The 24,483-nt window shown below is 38.3% G+C and overlaps 1 protein-coding gene across 1 annotated transcript in view; it reads right to left on the bottom strand.

Moving 5' to 3' along the window:
* Nucleotides 1–24,483, bottom strand: part of ALDH1L2 (aldehyde dehydrogenase 1 family member L2) — a 95,439-nt gene that overhangs the window by 27,003 nt on the left and 43,953 nt on the right. The window contains exons 16-17 of the mRNA XM_003405640.4: nucleotides 7,845–7,932; nucleotides 7,282–7,375 (exon numbers count right to left, since the gene is read on the bottom strand). Of these exons, the coding sequence (XP_003405688.1) occupies nucleotides 7,282–7,375; nucleotides 7,845–7,932 (182 nt within the window). The remainder of the gene's footprint in view (nucleotides 1–7,281; nucleotides 7,376–7,844; nucleotides 7,933–24,483) is intronic.

Here is a 24,483-nt window from a genome sequence, read left to right as displayed (position 1 = left end):
CCCCACTCTCATAACCATCAAAGAATATTTCCCTCTGTGTTTAAACTATTCCTGGAATTCTTATAATAGTGGTCTCATACAATATTTGTCCTTTTGCAACTAATTTCACTCAGCATAATGCCTTCCAGATTCCTCCATGTTATGAAATGTTTCACAGATTCATCGTTGTTCTTTCTCAATGCATAGTATTCTATTGTCTGAATATACCATAATTTACTTATCCATTCATCCATTGATGGGCACCTTGGTTGCTTCCATCTTTTTGCTATTGTAAACAGTGCTGCAGTAAACATGGGTGTGCATATATCTGTTCGTGTAAAGGCTCCTATTTCTCTAGAATGTATTCCAAGGAGTGGGATTGCTGGATTGTATGGTAGTTCTATTTCTAGTTTTTTAAAGAAGCGCCAAATTGATTTCCAAAGTGGTTCTACCATTTTGCATTCCCACCAGCAGTGTATAAGTGTTCCAGTCTCTCCACAACCTCTCCAACATTTATTATTTTGTGTTTTTTGGATTAATGCCAGCCTTGCTGCAGTAAGATGGAATTTCATTATAGTTTTGATTTGCATTTCTCTAATGGCTAATGATCGTGAGCATTTCTTCATGTATCCGTTAGCTACCTGAATGTCTACTTTAGTGAAGTGTCTGTTCATATCCTTTGCCCATTTTTTAATTTGGTTGTCTTTTTATAGTTGAGTTTTTACAGTATCATGTAGATTTTAGAGAACAGACACTGATCAGAAATGTCATAGCTAAAAACTTTTTCCCAGTCTGTAGATAGTCTTTTTACTCTTTTGGTGAAGTCTTTGGATGAGCACAGGTGTTTGATTTTTAGGAGCTTCCAGTTATCTAGTTTCTCTTCTGCATTTTTAGTAATGTTTTGTATACTGTTTATGCCATGTATTAGGGCTCCTAGGGTTGTCCCTATTTTTTCTTCCATGATCTTTATCGTTTTAGATTTTATATTTAGGTCTTTGATCCATTTTGAGTTAGTATTTGTGCATGGTGTGAGGTATGGGTCTTGTTTCTTTTGCAGATGGATATCCAGTTATGCAAGCACCATTCATTAAACAGACTGTCTTTTCCCCATTTAACTGCCTTTGGGCCTTCGTCAAATATCAGCTGCTCATATGTGGATGGATTTATATCTGGATTCTCAATTCTGTTCCATTGGTCTATGCATCTGTTGTTGTACCAGTACCAGGCTGTTTTGACTACTGTGGCAGTATAATAGGTTCTAAAATTAGGTAGACTGAGGCCTCCCACTTTGTTCTTTTTCAGTAATGCTTTACTTATCTGGGGCCTCTTTCCCGTCCATATGAAGTTGGGGATTTGTTTCTGCATCTCATTAAAAAATGTCGTTGGAATTTAGATCAGAATTGCATTGTATCTATAGATTGCTTTCGGAAGAGTAGACATTTTTACAATGTTAAGGCTTCCTATCCATGAGCTAGGTATGTTTTTCCACTTATATAGGTGTCTTTTGGTTTCTTGCAGTAGTGTCTTATAGTTTTCTTTGTATAGGTTTTTTATGTCTCTGGTAAGGTTTATTCCTAAGTATTTTATCTTCTTGGGGGCTACTGTAAATGGTATTGATTTGATGATTTCCTCTTCCACGTTCTTCTTGTTGGTGTAGAGGAATCCAACTGATTTTTGTAAGTTTATCTTGTATCCTGATAATCTGCTGAACTCTTCTATTAGTTTCAGTAGTTTTCTTGAGGATTCCTTAGGGTTTTCTGTGTATAAGATCATGTCATCTGCAAATAGAGATAATTTTACTTCTTCCTCACCAATCTGGATGCCCTTTATTTCTCAGTCTAGCCTAACTGCTCTGGCTAGGACCTCCAGCACAATGTTGAATAAGAGTGGTGATAAAGGGCATCCTCATCTGGTTCCCAGTCTCAAGGGGAATGCTTTCAGACTTTCTCCATTTAGGATGATGTTGGCTGATGGCTTTGTATAAATGCCCTTTATTATGTTGAGGAATTTTTCTTCTATTCCTATTTTGCTGAGACTTTTTATCATGAATGGGTATTGAACTTTTTCAAACACCTTTTCTGCATCAATTGATAAGATCATGTGCTTCTTGTCTTTTGTTTTATGTGTATGATGGATTACATTAATTGTTTTTCTAATGTTGAACCATCCCTGCATACCTGGTATGAATTCCACTCGGAGTGGTGAATTATTTTTTTGATATGTTGTTGAACTCTATTGGCTAGAATTTGTTGAGGATTTTTGCATCTAAGTTTTTGTAATATTCTTTTTTTGTGATATCTTTACCTGGTTTTGGTATCAGGGATATGCTGGCTTCATAGTAAGAGTTTGCGAGTATACTGTCCTTTTCTATGTTCTGAAAGTTTGGTAGAACTCTGCAGGCCATCAGGGCCAGGGCTCTTTTTTTGTTGGGAGTTTTTTGATTACCATTTCAATCTCTCCTTTTGTTATGGGTTTATTTAGTTGTTCTACCTCTGTTTATGTTAGTTTAGGTAGGTACTGTGTTTCTAGAAATTCATCCATTTCTTCTAGGTTTTGTAAGAGAACAATTTTTTCATAGTAATCTGATATAATTCTTTTAATTTCAGTTGGATCTGTTGTAATATTTCCCATCTCATTTTTATTCAGGTCATTTGCTTCCTCTCCTGTTTTTCTTTTGTCAGTTTGGCCAGTGGTTTATCAATTTTTCTAATTTTTTTCAAAGAACCTGCTTTTGGTCTTGCTAACTCTTTCAATTGTTTTTCTGTTCTCTATTTCTTTTAATTCTGCCCTAATTTTTATTATTTGCTTTCTTCTGGTGCCTGATGGTTTCTTTTGTTGCTCTCTATTTGTTCAAGTTGTAGAGATAATTCTTTGATTTTAGCACTTTCTTCTTTTTGTATGTGTACATTTATTTATACAAATTGGCCTCTGAGCACTGCTTTCGCTGTGTCCCAAAGGTTCTGATAGGAAGTGTTTTCATTCTCATTGGATTCTATGAATTTTGTTATTTCATCCTTCATGTCTTCTATAACCCAATCATTTTTGAGGAGGGTATTCTTCAGTTTCCAAGCATTTTGATTTCTTTTCCCTGCTTTTTCTGTTATTGATTTCTACTTTTATGGCCTTATGGTCAGGGAAGAAGCTTCGTAATATTTCCGTGTTTTGGATTGTGCTAAGGCTTGCTTTATGACCTAATATGTGGTCTTTTCTAGAGAATGTTCCATGTGCACTAGAAAAGAAAGTATATTTGACTGCTGTTTGATGGAGTGTTCTATATATGTCTATAAGGTCAAGTTGGTTGATTGTGGCATTTAGATCTTCCGTGTCTTTATTGAGCTTCTTTCTGGATTTCCTGTCCTTCACCCAAAGTGGTGTGTTGAAGTCTCCTACCATAATTGTGGAGCGGTCTATCTCACTTTTCAATGCTGTTACAGTTTCTTTTATGTATCTTGCAGCCCCGTCATTGGGTGCATAAATATTTAATGTGGTTATATCCTCCTGTCTTATCTTCCCTTTAATCATTACATAGTGTCCTTCCTTATCCTTTGTGGTGGATTTAACTTTAAAGTCTATTTTGTCAGAAGTTAATATTGCCACTCCTGCTCTTTGTTGATTGTTACTTGCTTGATATATTTTTTTCCATGCTTTGAGTTTTAGTTTGTTTGTGTCTCTAATTCTAAGGTGTGTCTCTTGTAGACAGCATATAGATGGATCATGTTTTTTATCCATTCTGCCACTCTCTGTCTCTTTATTGGTGCATTTAGTCCATTTACATTCAGCGTAATTATGGATAGACATGAACTTAGTGCTGCCATTTTGATGTGTTTTTTTGTGTGTTGTCGACAGTTTCTTTTTCACACTTAACTTTTTGTGCTGAGTAGTTTATCTTTATATATTGTCTCTTCCTCTTATTCGTTGCTGTTGATTTTGTTTCTGCTGAGTCTATTTTTTTCTTGTATTTTATTTTGATGAGTAGGATAGTTAGTTTCCTTTGTGGATGCCTTAATAGTTACCCCTATTTTTCTAAGTTTAGACCTAACTTTTATTTCTTTATATCACCTTATCTTCCTCTCCATATGAAAGACCTATGACTACATTTCTTAGTCCCTCCTTATTATTTTAATGCAGCCTTCTTTTACGTAATAACATCACTGTTTCCCTGTTTTGAGTGTTTTTTTTATCTTGATCTATTTTTGTGATTTCTCTATCTGGGTTGACATCTGATTGCTCTGTCTAGTGTTCTAGTCTTGGGTTGATATCTGATATTATCGATTTTCTAACCAGAGAACTCCCTTTAGCATTTCTTGTAGTTTTGGTTTGGTTTTTATGAATGCCCTAAACTTCTGTTTATCTTGAAATGTGCTAATCTCACCTTCATATCTGAGAGACAGATTTGCTGGATATATGACTCTTGGCTGACAATTTTTTTCCTTCAGTTCTTTACATAAGTCATCCCATTGCCTACACAGTTTCTGCCGAGTAGTCCGCGTTTATTCTTATTGACTCTCCTTTGTAGGCGACTTTTCATTTATCCCTAACTGCTCTTAAAATTCTGTCTTTATCTTTGATTTTGGCAAGTTTGGTTATAATATGTCTTGGTGACTTTCTTTTAAGATCTACTTTATGTGGAGTTTGATAAGTATCTTGGATAGGTATCTTTTCATCTTTCATGATATCAGGGAGGTTTTCTGCCAACAAATCTTCAACAATTCTCTCTGTGTATTCTGTTGTCCCTCCCTGTTCTGGTACTCCAATCACTCATAGGTTATTTCTCTTGATAGAGTCCCACGTAATTATTAGGGTTTCTTCATTTTTTAAAATTCTTTTAGCTGATTTTTCTTCAAATATATTGGTGTGAAGCACTTTATCTTCAATCTCACTGATTCTGCCTTCTACTTGTTCAATTCTGCTCCTCTGACTTCCTACTGAGTTGTCTAATTTTGTAATTTTATTGTTAATGTTCTGAATTTTTGATTGCTGTCTCTATGGATTCTTGCAGATTATTAAATTTTTCATTATGTTCTTGAATAACCTTTTTAATTTCTTCAACTGCTTTATTTGTGTGTTCCTTGGCTTGTTCTGTATATTGCCTCATCTCCTTTCTGATCTCCTTCTTGACGTCTTGAAGAGTTCTTTATATTAACATTTTGTATTGTACATCCAGTAATTCCAGGAAGGTGCCTTCATCCAGAAGATCCATTGACTCTTTGTTTTGAGAGCTTGTGAAGCAATCATGGTCTGCTTCTTTATGTGATTTGATATTGACTGTTGTTTCTGAGCCATCTATAGGTCATTGTATTAATACTGTATTAGTTTATTTTTGTTTGCTTTGTTTTGTTTTGATATGGCCAAATAGGTTTTTTGAGTGAGCTAGCTTGATTATTTTTGCCTTTGAAGCTCTAACATCCTGTCACCAGATGGCTAGAGCTGTTTTCAGGTATATCACCCTAGGAGTCCATTCACTTTTCTTGTATAGATTCAGCTCAGGTGTGCAGGTTATTGATCATCAAGTGTGTGGTACAGGATCTGTCCTACAGTTTTAGAGGGGCAGGGATGATTGGTGTAGGTACTGGTATCTGGTTGCAGCAGGGGGTCACACTCTGAACAAGACAGGTGGCTGACAACTGTTCCCCGAGTGTCTGTGAGGAACGTGCTTCCCTGTTCCCTACAGCACACAGGTGGGTGGATTCTGCAGATGGACCACAGGCACCCAATGCTTTTGGTTGTAAGGACTGGGAGGTACCCATTATCCTTTGGACCCCTGTCACGGGTGGCTAGGTGACCTGAGTGAAGTCACCAGTCCTCAAGTCCTTGATGTGGGTAGGTGAGGACCCTGTTTAATAGGCAAAGTGGTGTCAAACATTAAACACCCACCTCTCCACCGCACAGCTGAAACAGCTGTAGTCTTCCAACAAGGGCCTATTCTCCTGAAATAGGCCCACACAGGTCCATGCAGGGGGGAAAGGTATTCAAAGTCCACAGACCATTTATGCCTGGACAGAAGCCACCTCTGTCATGAGCTCCCCAGGTTAGTAGAACTGGCAGATTATCTTTTCCCCCAATTGTGAATTTATTCCTTCTCCAAGACCAGGAGAATGGCTCAGAGCACTCAGCAGAGCCTATCTCAAGCCCAGGGAAATCAAGAGCCACTCAAGACAGCTTGGGGACAGGGGGCATGGTAAAGTATACACAAGTACTTAGCTCTTGTTGTGAGTGCTGTTCTTCTCTGGTTCCAGAGGTGTGAGTAGGCTGTGCGGCTGGCTGTCTCTCCCTGAGGAAACTGTGGCCAAATGCTACCACCAGCCTCCACAGTCGCTCCCGGGAATGGTGCCTGAGGGTTCCCAGCAATTCAGGTCTGGCAAATCCTTTCTGCTTCTGAACTGTCTCTCCTGCTCTCTGCCGCTCGGTCTGTTTTCTAACTTTGCCTTTGATATTCAGGGATCCTAGCTTGTCATAAATATAATTGTTTCACTTGTTTTTTCAGGTCTTTGTTGTAAGAGGGATCATTGGAAGCATCTGACTACTCTGCCATCTTGGGCCTGCCTCCAATTATTAAATTTTTAAAGTGTGTCGGTCATTTTTCCCTTCTTACAAAAGTATTCTTGTTTAAAACATCTGGAAAATATCCCCAAAAATGGAGAAAGAAGAAAAAAATCACATAGTTCCATTCCATGGCTCAACAATAATTGTTTCTACCATTTTGATATACTTTGATATGTTTTGTTTAACATGGTTGGAACTACCCAATATATACAATTTTATGCATTATTGTTCCTTCTATTTGCCATTTTAATAACAATTTTTCTATGTTATTTGACACTCTGCATGAATATAGTAACTCCACAGTATTCTATTACATTGACATACTTTAACCACAGTCTTATTTTGGATGTTTAGGTTGTTTTCAATTTTTTTTTAAACTAACGTTATTGCTTTTTAGGAGTTCATTTTATAAATAATCCAGACTTGTCATGTATATGCCTTTTTAATTCCTTACCTATGCTCTCAAAAATAATTTGGGCTGCAACTTCAGTGCAAAAAAAATTCTTTGTGTGTGCTGGAATGTTCAAGCTACCAGTGGAGTGTAGAATTTTGATATAGTTCTAGTTTTAATGACCGTGAGCTTTAACATTTTAGAAAGTGCTTTTTTTTTTTTAATTATTATTATATTTAAATACGCAGCAGTGATCAATAGATTTCTCTTCTAAATTTGATGTGGTTTGTCTCCCTGCAAAATCACCGTATTTTAAAAAAAAATTGTTAAATGGTATCTGCAGCAAATTGACACATTAAAACAAATACCTTTTCATGATCTGTTTGCCAATAAGAGTGGAACCAGTGAAACCAAGTTTGCGGATGTCCGGATGCTCAGAAAGGCGTTGTCCTGCTATGCCACCTGTACAAGTAGGAAATAAAACATAAATGAAAACACCACTCAAGTTCTATCCATGGTGAGGGTGGGTTTGAATTCACTGACATGCATTTCTAAGCTCTCACTGAAACCTTAAGTTTTACAATTTCCGTATTAATTGCAAACTGAAAAAAATCTAATGTGACATCCTCCATGCAACTGTCAGCCCAAGAGATGATGGGTAAGCCTTGGTTTTTATCTTCCAAAGTATTTTTTGAAAACTAAAATGGCCACCTTAGGGTAGTTTTATAACGTTGTATAATCAGTGCCACCCTCCGATGTATGTTCACTTTAAGATCCTAGCATACCGTAAGTGTCTTTATTCTCAAAGTCACCTGTTTGGTAAGCTGTATTTAGTTCTGATATAGTTATAATTCAGGAGACGACTGTGGTGGGAAAACAGCCATTCAGCACCATTCATTGGTCATAGCAAAGTGGGTTATTTGATGGTTACCTGAGCCCGGAATTATGTTGACTACCCCTTTTGGAAAGCCAGCTTTAGCAGAGAGTTCTGCGAACTTCAAAGCAGTCAAGGGTGTAACCTGAATGGAAACAGACAACAATGACCTTCAGAATCTGCCAGTCCTGTCTTTTAGTCCAGAACTCAGTTTTCACTGTATAGCTGCATTAGAGTGCATTTTATTTTTTTACTTCTTAAAATTTTGATTTAATTTCAAACCGACAGCAAAGTTGCAAAAAATGCAAACAATTCTTATATACCCTCCCCCCAAATTCTTCAAATGTTAATATTTTAGTACATTTGCTTTATCCTCTTTCTGTACATACACTTATATACGTTCTTCTGAATGGTTTAAGAGAAAGATGTAGACAAGCCCCTTTGCCTCTCAATACTCCATGCGCATTTCCTCAAAACAAGGAATTATTACATAACCACAGTACAATCATCAAAATCAGGAAAATTAACAGCTGATATTTTACTATTACCTAATTTACAGACCTTATTCAGATTTCACCAATCTTCCCAATAATGTCCTTCATACCAAACCAAACCTGTTGCTATCGAGTCAATTCCGACTCATAGTGACTTTATAGGACAGAGTAGAACTGCCCCACAGGGTGCCCAAGGAGCAGCTGGTGGATTTGAACTGCTGACCTTTCGGTTAGCAGCTGTAGCTCTTAACCACTGCGCCACCAGAGCTCCAATGTCCTTCATAGGAAAAGAAAATCCAAGATAATGAACTGCATTTAGTGAGCCACATTTCATTACACTGACATGTCTGAAGTGCACAGGCCAGTTAATTTGTACAACATCCCTTAATTTGGATTTGTTTGTGCTTCCTCATGGTTAGATTCCGGTCAGGCACTTTCTGCAGGAATACCACTGAAGTGATGCTGAGTTCTTCTCAGTGTGTCCCATCAGGAGGCACATGCTGTCAAATAGTCCTCATACTGGGAATGGTGACTTTGATCTTTTGGTGAAGATGATCTGCCAGGTTCACCACTGTATGCTTTCAGGTTATTTAAATATCTGGTTACTCTTCAAACTTGCATCCACTATTTTTAGTATCCTTGATATTCTTGCCTGAGTCAGTTACTATTATGACAGTTGCCAAATGATTTTTTCATTAGTATCTTTCCACTCCCTTCTTTTAATTAATTAATTAGCTAATTAATTCATTAATATTAGTGTGGGTCATGGATTCTTACTTTAGTCTAGAGATTATAATTTTGTCTACTGTTATTTATTTAGATGTTCAAATTGTTCCATTTTTGGTCAGTGGGAACCCTTTTAATCTGGTTCCTGTGTCTTTCTGACATGCCTTTATCATTCTTTAAGCGCTTTCTTACTTTTTAGCCCAAGAACCATTCCCAAGGCCCACTCTTCAGACAAAGATTAGACTGGACTATAAAACATAGAATAATACTCATGAAGGGTGTGTTTCTTAGTTCAAGCAGATACATAAGACCAAATGGGCGACTCCTGTCTGGAGGTAGGATGAGAAGGCAGGAAGGGACAGGAGCTGGTTGGATGGACACAGGGAACACAGGGAACACAGGGGGAGTGTGCTGTCACATTATAGGGATTGCAACTAGTTTCACGTAACTATATGTTTATAAATTTTTGTATGAGAAATTAACTTGAGCTGTAAACTTTCACCTAAAGCATAATAAAAAAAAGAAGTTCCAGGCTCATTCTGTACTTTCCCTGCTCCAGCCATTTCTCCAAGGAGTCCAAGTTCCCTTTAGTGGATGACAGTATTTAGAAACAAAGATCTGGGCACTATTGAGGTATCATTGCTTCTAGGCCCTCTTAGCAGACAGAGCTGGGAAACAGACCTCTGTATATACATAGACACACATATTAAAAACAAAACAAAAACCAGTTGCCATGGATTGTGACTCATGACAACCCTATATGTGTCAGAGTAGAACTGTGTTCCATATGGTTTTTAATGGTTGATTTTTCAGTAATAGATCACCAGGCCTTTCTTCCGAGGTGCCTCTGAGTGGAATCAGTCAACCTTTGGTTAGCAGCCAAGCGCATTAGCCATTTGTACCACCCAGAGACTCCAGACACACATATATCCATATCTACATCTAGATACCCACACACATATGTCTATATCTATTTCTTTACCTAGTTATACAAATATATTAAAATCCATGAGTTTACACTAATACTTCCATCCATTACTTCAGGGTTCATTCTATCACTCTTTCTTGTCATATTTATAATTCCCTCTCCAACAGTGAGAAAAATGGCTCCCATTATCCATAATATATTTACTTATTTGATCAACCCTAAAATGTATAGAAAGTACTTTCAGAATTGCTAAGCCATCCCTATGAAAAAAGAAGCCTACTAACTAGAGGGCAATATTTCTTCAGAGTAGGCCTTTAGCCTGAGGACATATAGCCAAATGCCACTTTCAAAAGTTACTTGGGTTAGCTCTTTCCTACCCCTTTCAGTGTGGTTACATTACTCATTTCAAATATGGTTTGATTAATTTGTTTCTGTTTGTATTCAATTTTAAGGTTTTTGCCCCATCTGTATTGATTATATTTCTTTTTTTCTCTTGTGGTTGTTTTGATTATGGGAAACATATATTCCAATAAAAAAATATAGTTAGGGCTAAAGGTACTTTCAGAGAAGTATCATTCTCCTGCCTCCTTCCCTCTGTGCTTTCCACCTCTTTGCCCCCATGTCCTGTAGATAATCAGTCTCACTAGTCTCCAGTTTATTCTTCCTATGGTTCTTTTCCCCCCACATGTCTGTCAGTTTGTCATACTGTGGGGGCTTGTGCGTTGCTGTGATGCTGGAAGCCATGCCACCGGTATTCGGATATCAGCAGGGTCACCCAAGGAGGACAGGTTTCAACTGAGCTTCCAGACTAAGACAGACCAGGAAGAAGGACCCAGCAGTCTACTTCTGAAAAGAATTAGCCAGTGAAAACCTTATGAATAGCAGCGGAACACTGTCTGATACAGGCCGGAAGATGAGCCCCTCAGGATGGAAGGTACTCAAAATACGACTGGGGAAGAGCTGCTTCGTCAAAGCAGAGTTGACCTTAACGGTGTGTACAGAGTCAAGCTTTCAAGACCTTTGTTTGCTGATGTGGTACAACTCAAAATGAGAAGAAATAGCTGTAAACATCCATTAATAATTGGAACATGGAATGTACGAAGTATAAATCTAGGAAAATTGGAAATCATCAAAAATAAAATGGAACGCATAAAGATCGATATCCTAGGCATTCGTGGGCTAAAATGGACTGGTATTTGTCATTTTGAATCCGACAATCATACAGTCTTTACGCACCAACCACTAAGGCTAAAGATGAAGAAATTGAAGATTTTTACCAACTTCTGCAATCTGAAATTCATCGAATATTCAATCAGGATGCACTAATAATTACTGGTGATTGGTATGGGAAAGTTGGAAACAAAGGATCAGTAGTTGGGAAATATGGCCTTGATAAAAACAATGCCAGAGATCGAGTGATTGAATTTTACGTACATACATACTACATACTTTGGACATGTTATCAGGAGGGATCAGTCCCCGGAGAAAGACATTATGCTTGGTTAAGTAGAAGGTCAGTGAAAAAGAGGAAGACCCTCAATGAGATGGATTGACACAGGGGCTGCAACTATGGGCTCAAGCACAGCAATGATTATGAGGATGGCGCAGTACGGGGCAGTGTTTTGTTCTGTTGTGCATAGGGTCACTGTAAGTTGGGACCGAGTTGACAGTACCCAACAACATGGTTCTTTTCATTAAATTGAGAAGATATATATTTACTCCTTTTCCCTTCTTTCTTTCACAAAAGGTGGCATAAAATACATCTCATTTTAAACATCTATTATAACAGTACATATCTCAGAAGCAAAACGAAAGCAATATTTTCACTCTCTTAAAAATCCATGCTGATTGGTGGACACTTGAGACTATGTTGGCATCTCCTGCCTGGAGGGGAGATGAGAGGGTGGAGGGGGTTAGAAGCTGGCAAAATGGACACGAAAAGAGAGAGTGAAGGGAGAGAGCAGGCTATCTCATTAGCGGGAGAGTTACTGGGAGTGTGTAGCAAGGTGTATACAGGTTTTTGTGCAAGAGACTGACTTGATTTGTAAACTTTCACTTAAAGCACGATAAAAATTATACCAAAAAAAAAAAAAAAATCCACGCTGATTAAGCTCTTGCTACCTGGGTCTGGGAAACCCTGGTGGCGTACTGGTTAAGTGCTATGGCTGCTAACCAAAAGGTTGGCAGTTCAGATCCACCAGGTGCTCCTTGGAAACCCTGTGGGGCAGTTCTGCTCTGTCCTGTAGGGTCGCTATGAGTCAGAATTGACTTGATGCAGTGGGGTTTTGTTTTGTTTTGTTTTTTTACCTGGGTCTGTAAACATGGAAAGTGCAAGAAGATCCACTGAGGTGTGAAAAGAAAACAGTAATACTTTTATTTATATACCCTTAACTGACAGAGATATGAAATAAATTAAACATAGCTAATATTTACTATATGGCTGGGTAATGGTGCTCTCAGTGTGAATGAAGGTCACAAAGGGATACAGGGTCCTAGGAGAGAAGAGGTACTCCAAGGCCAAGGGCACGGCAGTGTTTCATCACTTGCATATTTGCTTTCGAAATATTGCCATGTGTTGAAGTTCACAGTCCTGGCTACGTGGATTCACAGATTATCTTGTTATTTTAACTAAGCCAACCTTCATAAAATGGACAAGTGGCCAAAAAAGAATCCTGCATAAAAACTGCACAATAAACGGTAATACTAACAAGGCAAATAACAAGAAAAAAGCAGGGCTAACACTTTTCCTCCTTCTAGTTACAGGTCCATGATAGCCACATTATAACATTTGAAAAATGTCAATCTAATTAGACTCAATGAGAAGTTGGCCAAAACATCTGAAATTATCAAGAAGACTATCTGAAATAGTGGATTTATATAAATGGAACCCTGGTGGTGCAGTGGTTAAGAGCTCAGGCTGCTAACCAAAAGGTTGGCAGTTCGAATTCACCTGCTGCTCCTTGGAAACCCCGTGGGGCAGTTCTGCTTGGTCCTATAGGGTCATTATGAGTCAGAATCGACTCGATGGGAACTGGTTTGGGTTTTTTGTTTAGTAGAGTGCAATGGGTTTATAGTTAAAAACAGGAAGAAAGGCCTGGCAATCTACTTCTGAAAAATCAGTCACTGAAAACCCTATGGTGCACAGTTCTGCTCTGACACTCATGGGGTCATCATGAGTTGGAACTGACTCCATGGCAACTGGTTATAGTTAAAGATGACCCTTTCCCAAAGTGTATATTAGCATGCCTTGGCACGAAGTCATTGTGATTAGGAAAAGACATATAAAAAGTAACTATCTTGAATTAATAATAATTTCTTTTTAAGTAAGAATAAAAAGGGCTTTTATACCTTAATTTATATAATAAAGCAAATTGTTTCATCCTTATTTTATCCTTTTTAACTTCTATTAGTTTTATGTGTTTTTAATGGACATGATAGGAATCCCTAGATTCAAACAGTTAGTGCTGCTAACTGAAAGACTGGAGGTTGGGGTCCACCCAGGCACCCTGGAGGAAAGGCCTGGCTATCTACTTCTTAAAAATTAGCCATTGAAAACCTGATGGAACACAGTCTTACTCTGACACACATGGGGTCACCATGAATCGGAATCAACGTTAACAGCAACTGGTTGGTTTACCAGACATAGTATAGTAGTACATGTATATAATTTACAAATATTTTCCTGACAGGAGTACATGATCTCAAAGTTAAGAGACCGTCATATAAATGAATGGGACCTAACCTAACAGCATGAAAGGATGTTTCATTCCTAATTTATAATCAGGAACCATTTTAGCTCAGGGAGTTTCTGGCTCAGTGTCCTCACCTCAGTATATAGACTGCCTATTTTAAATAGACTGGTATCACCATGCTTGATGATGTAGGATGCCTCAGTACAGAATCAGCACAGTCTAGAAGGGGAAGGAAAACAAGCTTAACATCACAAGACTCAATATTGAATCACGAGTCCACTGACCACTCACTACCCAGGTGGCCTTGGGCAGGTCACTTAACCTCTCTGAGTGTCAAACTCTTTAGTTACAAAAGTAGGCTAATATTCCCTGTATAGTGCCTATCTCAAAGTGTTGTTGAGATGAGATAAGGTGTAAAAAAGCCCTTTATAAAGTTTTTAACAAGATGTAAAAGTTTAAAGAAAGTTAGTACTTGATAGCATTTTTTAACAGGCTTCCCTAACTCTTTTTGGATGCTTATTGGAAAGCTTCTCCAGGACTATAGCAAAAGCAGCAACAGGAGGAGAGAAATTCAGCCCATAAGACAAAAAATAAACACTAGGACCTCTTCTATTCTTTCTCCTTGCCTTCCTGGTCCCCCGTCCACCTGTGCTTTAATAATCCTTCGCGTAGAACTGAATTTACTAACCCTTGCCACAAATTAAACAAGTAAAAGAAGACTGATGATTTCTCAATTGCTGCATTACAGAAGGCTTTAGATATGGGAGGCCGTAACCTCTAGGGGGAGCCCATTTCCCTGCCTCCTTGTTGCCTGCATTTGTGCTCACTCACTCTCACTCCTATCTATGTGTCATGTCTAATTTGAAAGGCCTTACCATGTTCACATTACAAAAGCAATTGCCTATGATTTTCCCTAGTACTTTCATAATTTAATATTTTTAAGCTCAACCTTTAATCCATATGAAATTTATCTTGGTATAAGATGTAAGATATGATTCCAACTTTTCTTTTCTTCCATTTGTTTATCCAGTCGCCCCAGCAAGATTAAAGATTTAAATGATATATGGGAAAGCATCTAACACTGTTCTGGGCAAGAGTAGGTCATTGCTAAATATTAAGTTAATATACTTGGGCGAGCCCACTCCAGGCATGGGGATCTGTACCTTCTTCTGTGTGAAGCCAGGAAGTAATCTTTCATACACATAACAAAGCAGACTATCAGACTAAAGAGGAAGAGCCATCTAAGGCAATCCTCCTAACAGTCACACAGGGCCTTAATACTGAATATGATTTCATCATTTGCTAATATTATCCAACAAAATAAAAAGATAATTCCAACATAACAATGACAACTTCCTGGCCTTCTCAGGATTAAATCTATCATCAGTTCATTAAACTACAAGTTTTAAATTGCAGACAAAGCCAGTAAATCATAAAATGGAACATCTGAGAGTGAACATCTGAAAATTACAACATCAGCAAACTATGCGCTGCAACACTGTATGTAGTGCAAAAAGATGTACCAAAAAAAAAAAAAAAATTCCATGGGGACAGAAACTTTGTGTGTCTTCATCCCTGATATATGCCTAGCATAGTACCTGACAACTAGTATGCACTCAATAAGTACTTGTAATTTTTGGAAAACAGCCATTGAAGATCTTTGATGATTAGCATTCTCATTGGATACCATTTAATGGTTCTCAGTCCTGGTTGTACCTCAGAAACAAATGCAAAGCTTTTAAAAAATATCAGTGCCTGAGCTCCAACCTAGACCAATTAAATCAAAATCTCTGCCAAAGGGACCCCGGTACCAGTATTTTTAAAAAATAATTCTACCCGTTGTTGTCAAGTCAATTTTGATTTGTAGTGACGCTATAAAAGAACTCTAGGTGATCCTAACGTTGTGAACCGCTGAATTAGATTATCTGTCTCCTCTGTCTCTTCACTCTACTAAACCAAAAACCCAAACCTGATGCTGTCGAGTTGATTTCGACTCATAGCGACCCTACAGAACAGAGCAGAACTGCCCCATAAGGTTTCCAAGGAGTAGCTAGTGGATTTGAACTGCCAACCTTTTGGTTAGCAGCCAGGTTCTTAACCAGTGCAGCACCAGGGCTCCATTCCCTCTACTAGCTTCTCGCTTTTTTTAAAAAAGTAGTGCTCTCTCAGGGAAAGAGCACTCTCATACAAGGCTGGCGGAAGTACAAGTTGGTACAACTTCTACAGAAGGAAATTTGTCAATATCTATCACAACTGGTAGGCAATTTGAGTCCACCAGATATATAACACATGGGGGTGGTGGTGGTTCAGTGGTAGAATTCTTGCCTTCTATGCAGAGATCCAAACTTGATTCGAGGCCACTGTGTCTCAGTGCAGCCACTACCTGGCTGTCAGTGGAGGCTTGCATGTTGACATGATGCTCAGCAGGTTTCAGTGGCGCTTCCAGATTAAGACAGACTAGGAAAAAAGACCTGGCAATCTACTTCCAAAACATCAGCCAATGAAAACACCATGGATCACAATGGTCTGATCCCATTGCGCACGTGGGGTCACCATGAGTTGGGGGACAACTCGACAGCAACTAACAACAACAACAACATATATGTGTGTGTGTGTGTGCGTGTGTGTTTGTATATGCAATAACTATCTCTCGAAAGATACCTAAGAAACTAATAGATAAGAGTAAATAACACTGATTGCCTTTGGGGCAGTAAGCTGGTTAGCTTGGGGAATAGGGATAGGAGGGAGACTTTTCACTATCTACCTCTTTATACCTTTCGATTTTTTGAAAATTTTTAATGTATTAACCTAGTTTTGAAAAGAAATTGTTTTTAATGAGTAAAACCAGAGAAGACTGGCCCCATGGCCATGTAGCTATGCCAAATAAAATTGTATTCAAGTAATAAAAGACGACATTGAAAAATGTTAATAGGCGCTGAATTATAAACTCTTCTAAAATAGAGACCAAGCTTTCTCCACGATTGGTGCACCCTGGACTCCTACTACTGTGGCCTGTGCATAGTAAATGCTCAGCCAGTGTTACACTGGCTACCATACTTTTTTTTCATTGAAAAGCTATTACATGACTAAAACATTTTTTTTTTTTTGAGAAATCTGCCACCTGAATACATGGAGTCGCCATGAGTCAGAATCAACTTGATGGCAACTAACACCACCACCTGAAATATTTTTTAAGTTAGTTCCTTGTTACCCAAGTGCATACATTTTTACACAGCTGCCACAATTATATAAATTCTTTTGCATCCTCTTCCCTCTTGTTCCATATATTTAGAATGGTTTTTTTTCTTAATTTTTATTGTGCTTTAAGTGAAAGTTCACAAATTGAGTCAGTCTCTCATACAAATATTTATATATATATACCTTGCTATATACTCCTAATTGCTCTCCCCCTAATGAGACAGTACACTCTTTCTCTCCATTCTCTATTTTCCTGTCCATTCAGCCAGCTTCTGACCCCCTCTGCGCTCTCATCTTCTCTCCATACAGGAGATGCCAACATAGTCTCATGTGTCTACTTGATCCAAGAAGCTCACTTTTTACCAGTATCATTTTCTACCCCATAGTCCAGTCTAATCTGTGTCTGAAGAGCTGGCTTTGGGAATGGTTCCTGTCTTGGGCTAATAGAAGGTCTGGGGACCATGACCTCAGCAGTCATTCTAGTCTCAGTCAGACCATTAAGTCTGGACTTCTAACGAGAATTTGGGGTCTGCATCCTACTGCTCTCCTACTCCCTCAGGGGTTCTCTGTTTTGTTCCCTGTCAGGGTAGTCATCGGTTGTAGCCAGGTACCATCCAGTTCTTCTGGTCTCAGGCTGATGTAGTCTCTGGTTTATGTGGTCCTTTCTGTATCTTGGGCTCATAATTACCTTGTGTCTTTGGTGTTCTTCATTCTCCTTTGCTCCAGGTGGGTTGAGACCCATTGATGCATCTTAGATGGCTGCTTGCTAGCATACAAGACCCCAGAAGCCAGTCTCCAAAGTGGGATGCAGAATGTTTTCTTAATAGATTTTATTATGCCAATTGACTTAGATGTCCCCTGAAACCATGGTCCCCAAACCCCTGCCCCTGCTACACTGGCTTTCGAAGTGTTCAGTTTATTCAGGAAACTTCTTTGCTTTTGGTTTAGTCCAGTTGTGCTGATCTCGCCTGTATTGTGTTGTCTTTCCCTTCACCTAAATTAATTCTTATCTACTATCTAATTAGTGAAGACCCCTCTCCCTCCCTCCCTCCCTCCCCTTCTCGTAACCATCAAAGTATATTTTCTTCTCTGTTTAAACTATTTCTCCAGTTATTATAATACTGGTCTTATACAATATTTATCCTTTTGCAACTAATTTCACTCAGCGTAATGCCTTCCAGATTCCTCCATGTTATGAAATGTTTCATGGATTCATCATTGTTCTTTCTCAATGTGTAGCATTCCATCGTGTGAATATACCATAGTTTGTTTATCCATTCATCCGTTGATGGGCACCTTGGTTGCTTCCAACTTTTTGCTATTGTAAACAGTGTTTCAGTGAACACGGGTGTGCATATATCTGTTTGTGTAAAGGCTCTTATTTCTCTAGGATATATTCCAAGGAGTGGGATTGCTGGATCCTATGATAATTCTATTTCTAGCTTTTTAAGGAAGCACCAAATCGATTTCCAAAGTGGTTGTACCATTTTACATTCCCACTAGCAGTGTATAAGTGTTCCAGTCTCTCCACTACCTCTCCAATATTTATTATTTCATGTTTTTTTGATTAATGCCAGCCTTGTTGGAGTGAGATGGAATCTCGTTGTAGATTTGATTTGCATATCTCTAATGGCTAATGATCGTGAGCATTTCCTCATGTATCTGTTAGCTACCTGAATGTCTTCTTTAGTGAAGTGCCTGTTCATATCCTTTGCCCATTTTTTAATTGGGTTATCTGTCTTTTTGTAGTTGAGTTTTTGTAGGATCGTGTAGATTTTAGAGATCAGATGCTGATCGGAAATGTCATCCTAAAAACTTTTTCCCAGTCTGTAGGTAATCTTTTTACTCTTTTGGTGAAGTCTTTGGATGAGCATAGGTGTTTGATTTTTAGGAGCTCCCAGTTATCTATTTTCTCTTCTGCATTGTTAGTAATGTTTTATATACTGTTTATGTCATGTATTAGGGCTCCTAGCATTGTCCCTATTTTTTCTTCCATGATCTTTATCGTTTTAGATTCTATATTGAGGTTTTTGAGCTCATTTTTGTGCATGGAGTGAGGTATGGGTCTTGTTTCATTTTTTGCAGATGGATATCCAGTTATGCCACCACCATTTGTTAAAAAGACTGTCTTTTCCCCATTTAAGTGTTTTGGGGCCTTTGTCAAATATCAACTGCTCATATGTGGAGGGACTTATGTCTGGATTCTCAATTCTGTTCCATTGGTTTATGCATCTGTTTTTGTATCGGTACCAGTACCAGGCTGTTTTGACTACTGTGGTGGTATAATAGGTTCTAAAATCAGGTAGAGGGAGGCCTCCCACTTTCTTCTTCTTTTTCAGTAATGCTTTACTTATCCGGGGCCTCTTTCCCTTGCATATGAAGTTGGTGATTTGTTTCTCCATCTCGTTAAAAAATGGTTGTTGGAATTTGGATCAGAGTTGCATTAAATCTATAGATCACTTTTGGTAGAAGAGACATTTTTACAATATTAAGGCTTCCTATCCATGAGCTAGGTATGTTTTTCCACTTATGTAAGTCTCTTTTGTTTTCTTGAAGTAGTGTCTTGTAGTTTTCTTTGTACAGGTCTTTTACATCTCTGGTAAGATTTATTCCTAAGTATTTTATCTTCTTGGGGGCTACTGTAAATGGTATTGATTTGGTTATTTCCTCCTCAATGTTCTTTTTATTGGTGTAGAGGAATCCAACTGATTTTTGTATGTTTATCTTATATCCTGACATTCAGCTGAACTCTTCTTTTAGTTTCAGTAGTTTTCTTGAGGATTCTTTAGGGTTTTCTGTGTATGAGATCATGTCATCTGCAAACAGAGATACGTTTACTTCTTCCTTGCCAATCTGGATGACCTTAATTTCTTTACCCAGCGTAACTGCTCTGGCTAGGACATCCAGCACAATGTTGAATAAGAGTGGTGATAAAGGGCATCCTTGTCTGGTTCCTGATCTCAGGGGGAATGCTTTCAGACTCACTCCATATAGGATGATGCTGGCTGTTTGCTTTGTATAAATGCCCTTTATTATGTTGAGGAATTTCCCTTCTATTCCTATTTTGCTGAGAGTTTTTATCATGAATGGGTGTTGAACTTTGTCAAATGCCTTTTCTGCATCAATTGATAAAATCATGTGGTTCTTGTCTTTTGTTTTATTTATATGATGGATTACTTTGTTTTTTCTAATGTTGAACCATCCCTGCATACCTGGTATGAATCCCACTTGATCATGGTGAATTATTTTTTTTGATATCTTGTTGAATTCTATTGGCTAGAATTTTGTTAAGGATTTTTACTTCTAAGTTCATGAAGGATATATAGGTCTGTAATTTTCCTTTTTTTGTGGAGTCTTTACCCAGTTTTGGTATCAGGGATATGCTGGCTTCAGAGAATGAGTTTGGGAGTATTCTGTCCTTTTCTATGCTCTGAAATGCCTTTAGTAGCAGTGATGCTAACTCTTCTCTGAAAGTTTGGTAGAACTCTGCAGTGAAGCTGTCCAGGGCAGGGCTTTTTTTGTTGTTGTTGTTGGGAGTTTTTTGGTTACCTTTTCAATCTCTTCTTTTGTTATGGGTCTATTTAGTTGTTCTACCTCAGTCTGTCTTAGTTTAGGTAGATAGTGAGTTTCTAGAAATTCACCCATTTCTTCTAGGTTTTCAAATTTGTTAGAGTGCAATTTTTTGTAGTAATCTGATATAATTCTTTTAATTTAAGTTGGGTCTGTTGTAATATCGCCCATCTCATTTCTTATTTGTGTTATTTGCTTCCTCTCCTGTTTTTCTTTTGTCAGTTGAGCCAATGGTTTATCAATTTTGTTAATTTTTTCAAAGAACCAGCTTTTGGTCTTGTTAATTCTTTCAATTGTTTTTCTGTTCTCTATTTCATTTAATTCTGCTCTAATTTTTATTATTTGCTTTCTTGTGGTGACTGTGGGTTTCTTTTGTTGCTCTCTTTCTATTTGTTCAAGTTGTAGGGATAATTCTTTGATTTGGGCCCTTTCTTCTTTTTGTATGTGTGTGTTTATTGATATAAATTGGCCTCTAACCACTGCTTTCCCTGTGTCCCAAAGGTTCTCATAGGAAGTGTTTTCATTCTCATTGGATTCTCTGAATTTCTTTATTCCAGCCTTAATGTCTTCTATGACCCAGTTGCTTTTGAGCAGGGTATTGTTCAGTTTCCAAATGTTTCCTTTCTTTTCCCTGCTTTTTCTGTTATTGAATTCTACTTTTATGGCCTTATGGTCAGGGAAGATGCTTTGTAATATTTCAATGTTTTGGAATCTGCTAAGGTTTGCTTTATGACCTAATATGTGGTCTTTTCTAGAGAATGTTCCATGTGCACTAGAAAAGAAAGTATGCTTGGCTGCTGTTGGGTGGAGTGTTCTGTACATGTCTGTGAGGTCAGATTGGTTTATTGTGGCATTTAGATCTTCCGTGTCTTTACTGAGCTTCTTTCTGGATGTCCTGTCCTTCATCCAAAGTGATGTGTTGAAGTCTCCTACTATAATTGTGGAGCGGTCTATCTCACTTTTTAATGCTGTTAGAGTTTGTTTTATGTATCTTGCAGGCCTGTCACTGGGTGCATAAATATTTAATATGGTTATATCCTCCTGGCGTATTGTCCCTTTAATCATTATATAGTGTCCTTCCTTATCCTTTGTGGTGGATTTAACTTTAAAGTCTATTTTGTCAGAAATTAATACTGCCACTCCTGTTCTTTTTGGATTGTTGCTTGCTTGATATATTTTTTTCCATGCTTTGGGTTTTAGATTGTTTGTGTCTCTAAGTCTAAGGTGTGTCTCTCATAGACAGCATATAGACGGATCGTGTTTTTTATTCATTCTGCCGCTGTGTCTGTTTACTGGTGCATTTAGTACATTTACATTCAAGTGTAATTATAGATAAGTATGACTTTAGTGCTGTCATTTTCATGTCTTTTTTATGTGTGTTGACAGTTTCTATTTCCCACTTAATTTTTTGTGCTGAGTAGTTTATTTTTATATACTGTCTCTTCCTCTTATTCGTTGCTGTTGATTTTGTTTCTGCTGAGTCTCTATTTTTTCTTGTATTTTATTTTGATGAGTGGGATAGTTAGTTTCCTTTGCGGTTGCCTTAATAGTTACCCCTATTTTTCTAAGTTTAAACTTAACTTTTATTTCTTTATATCGCCTTGTCTTCTTCTCCATGTGAAAGATCTATGACTACATTTCTTAGTCCCTCTTCATTGTTTTAATATTTTCTTCTTTTACATAATAACATCGCTGTTTCCGTGTTGTGAGCATTTTTTTTTTTAATCTTGATTTATTTCTGTGATTTCCATGTCTGGGCTGACATCTGATTGTTTTGTCCAGTGTTCTAGTCTTGGGTTGATACCTGATATTATTGATCTTCTAACCAAAGAACTCCCTTTAGTATTTCTTGTGGTTTTGGTTTGGTTTTTACAAATTCCCTAAACTTCTGTTCATCAGGAAATGTCCTAATTTCACCTTCATATTTGAGAGACAGTTTTGCTGGATATATGATTCTTGACTGGCAATTGTTTTTCCTTCAATGCTTTATATAAGTCATCCCATTGCCTTCTTGCCTACATGGTTCCTGCCGAGTAGTCTGAGCTTATTCTTATTGACTCTCCTTTGTAGGTGACTTTTCGTTTATTCCTAGCTGTTCTTAAAATTCTCTCTTCATCTTTGGTTTTGGCAAGTTTGATTATAAAACATGTTGGTGACTTTCTTTTACAATCTACCTTATGTGGAGTTCAATGAGCATCTTGGATAAATATCTTCTCATCTTTCAGGATATCAGGGAGGCTTTCTGCCAACAAATCTTCAACAATTATCGCTGTATTTTCTGTTGTCCCTCCCTGCTCTAGTACCCCAATCACTCATAGGTTATTTCTCTTGATAGAGCTCCACATGATTCTTTAGGTTTCTTCATTTTTTAAACTTTTTCATCTGATTTTTCTTCAAATATATTGGTGCCAAGTGCTTTATCTTCAAACTCACCAATTCTGTCTTCCACTTTCTCAATTCTGCTCCACTGACTTTACACTGAGTTGTCTAATTCTGTAGTTGTTAATCTTCTGAATTTCTGATTGCTTTCTCTCTATGGATTCCTGCAGCTTCTTAAATTTTTCATTATGTTCTTGAATAACCTTTTCGATTTCTTCAACTACTTTATCTGTGTGTTCCTTGAATTGTTCTGTGTATTGCCTGATCTACTTCCTAATTTCATTCCTGATGTCTTGAAGAGTTCTGTATATTAATCTTTTGAATTTTGCATCCAGTAATTCCAGAAAGGCACCTTCATCCAGAAGATCTGTTGATTCTTTGTTTTGAGAGCTTGTTGAGGCTATCATGGTCTGTTTCTTAATGTGATTTGATATTGACTGTTGTCTCTGAGCCATCTATAAGTTATTGTATTAGTTTATTTTATGTTTGCTTACTGTATCCTATCTTCCTGCTTTGTTTTGTTTTGATATGCCCAAATAGGTTGCTTGAGTGAGGTAGCTTGATTATTTTTGCCTTTGAAGTGCTAAAGTCCTGTCACCCGATGGCTAGAGCTGTTATCATGTGTATCAGCCTAGGAGTCCATTCACTTTTGTTATATGGATTCAGCTCAGGTGTCCAGGTAGTTGGTCATTAAGTGTGTAGTACAGGCTCTGCCCTACCATCTTAGAGGGGTAGGGGTGATTGGTGTAGGTACTGGTATCTGGTTGTAGCAGGGGGTCATGCTCTGAACAAGGCAGGGGGCTGAGAACCAGCCCCCAAATGTCTCTGAGGAAAGCGCTTCCCTGTTCCCTAGAGCATACAGGTGGGTGGGTTCTGCAGACAGAACATGGGCACCCAATGCTTTTGTTTGTAAGGATTCGGAGGTACCAGTTATCCTTGGACCATGGTCGCGGGTGGCTGGGTGACCTGAATGGAGCCACCAGTCCTTATGCCCCTGATGAGGGTAAGTGAGGACTGTATTTAATAGGCAAAGCAGTGTCAAATATTAAACACCCACTTCTTCACCGCACAGCTGAAACGGTTGCAGTCTGCCAACAAGGGCCTAGTCTCCTGAAATAGGCCCACACAGGTCCACGCAGGGGAGAAACGTATTCAAAGTCCATGGACTGTTTATGCCTGGACAAGAGCCGCTTCTGTCCTGCGCTCTCCCACTTATTGGAGCTGGCAAATTATCTTTTCCCCTAATTGTGAATTTATTCCTACTCCAAGGCCAGGAGGATGGCTCACGGTGCTCAACATGGCCTTTCTCAGGCCCAGGAAAATCAACAGCCACCGAATCCCACTTGGGGGCTGGGAGCACAGTAAAATATACGCAAGTACTTAGCTTTTGCCAACGGCACTGTTTTTCTCTCATTCTGGAGGTGTGAGTAGGCTGTGCAGCTGGTTGCTGCTCCCTGAGGAAACTGTGGCCAAACACTACCATCAGCCCCCCACAGCTGCTCCCGGGAACGGTGCCTGAGGGATCCCGGCATTTCAGGTCCAGTTTCTTTAACACTTTCCGCTACTGAACTGCCTCTCCCTCCCCCTTTCACTCAGTCCGTTTTCTAACTTTGCCTTTGATGGTCAGGGCTCCTAGCTTGTCATAAATATAATTGTTTCACTTGTTTTTTTTGGTCTTTGTTGTAAGAGGGATCACAGGAAGCATCTGG

Source organism: Loxodonta africana, chromosome 4, assembly GCF_030014295.1.
Source record: "Loxodonta africana isolate mLoxAfr1 chromosome 4, mLoxAfr1.hap2, whole genome shotgun sequence".
In the NCBI taxonomy this organism is placed as follows: Eukaryota; Metazoa; Chordata; class Mammalia; order Proboscidea; family Elephantidae; genus Loxodonta; species Loxodonta africana.
This window is presented reverse-complemented; position numbering and strand designations above follow the sequence as displayed.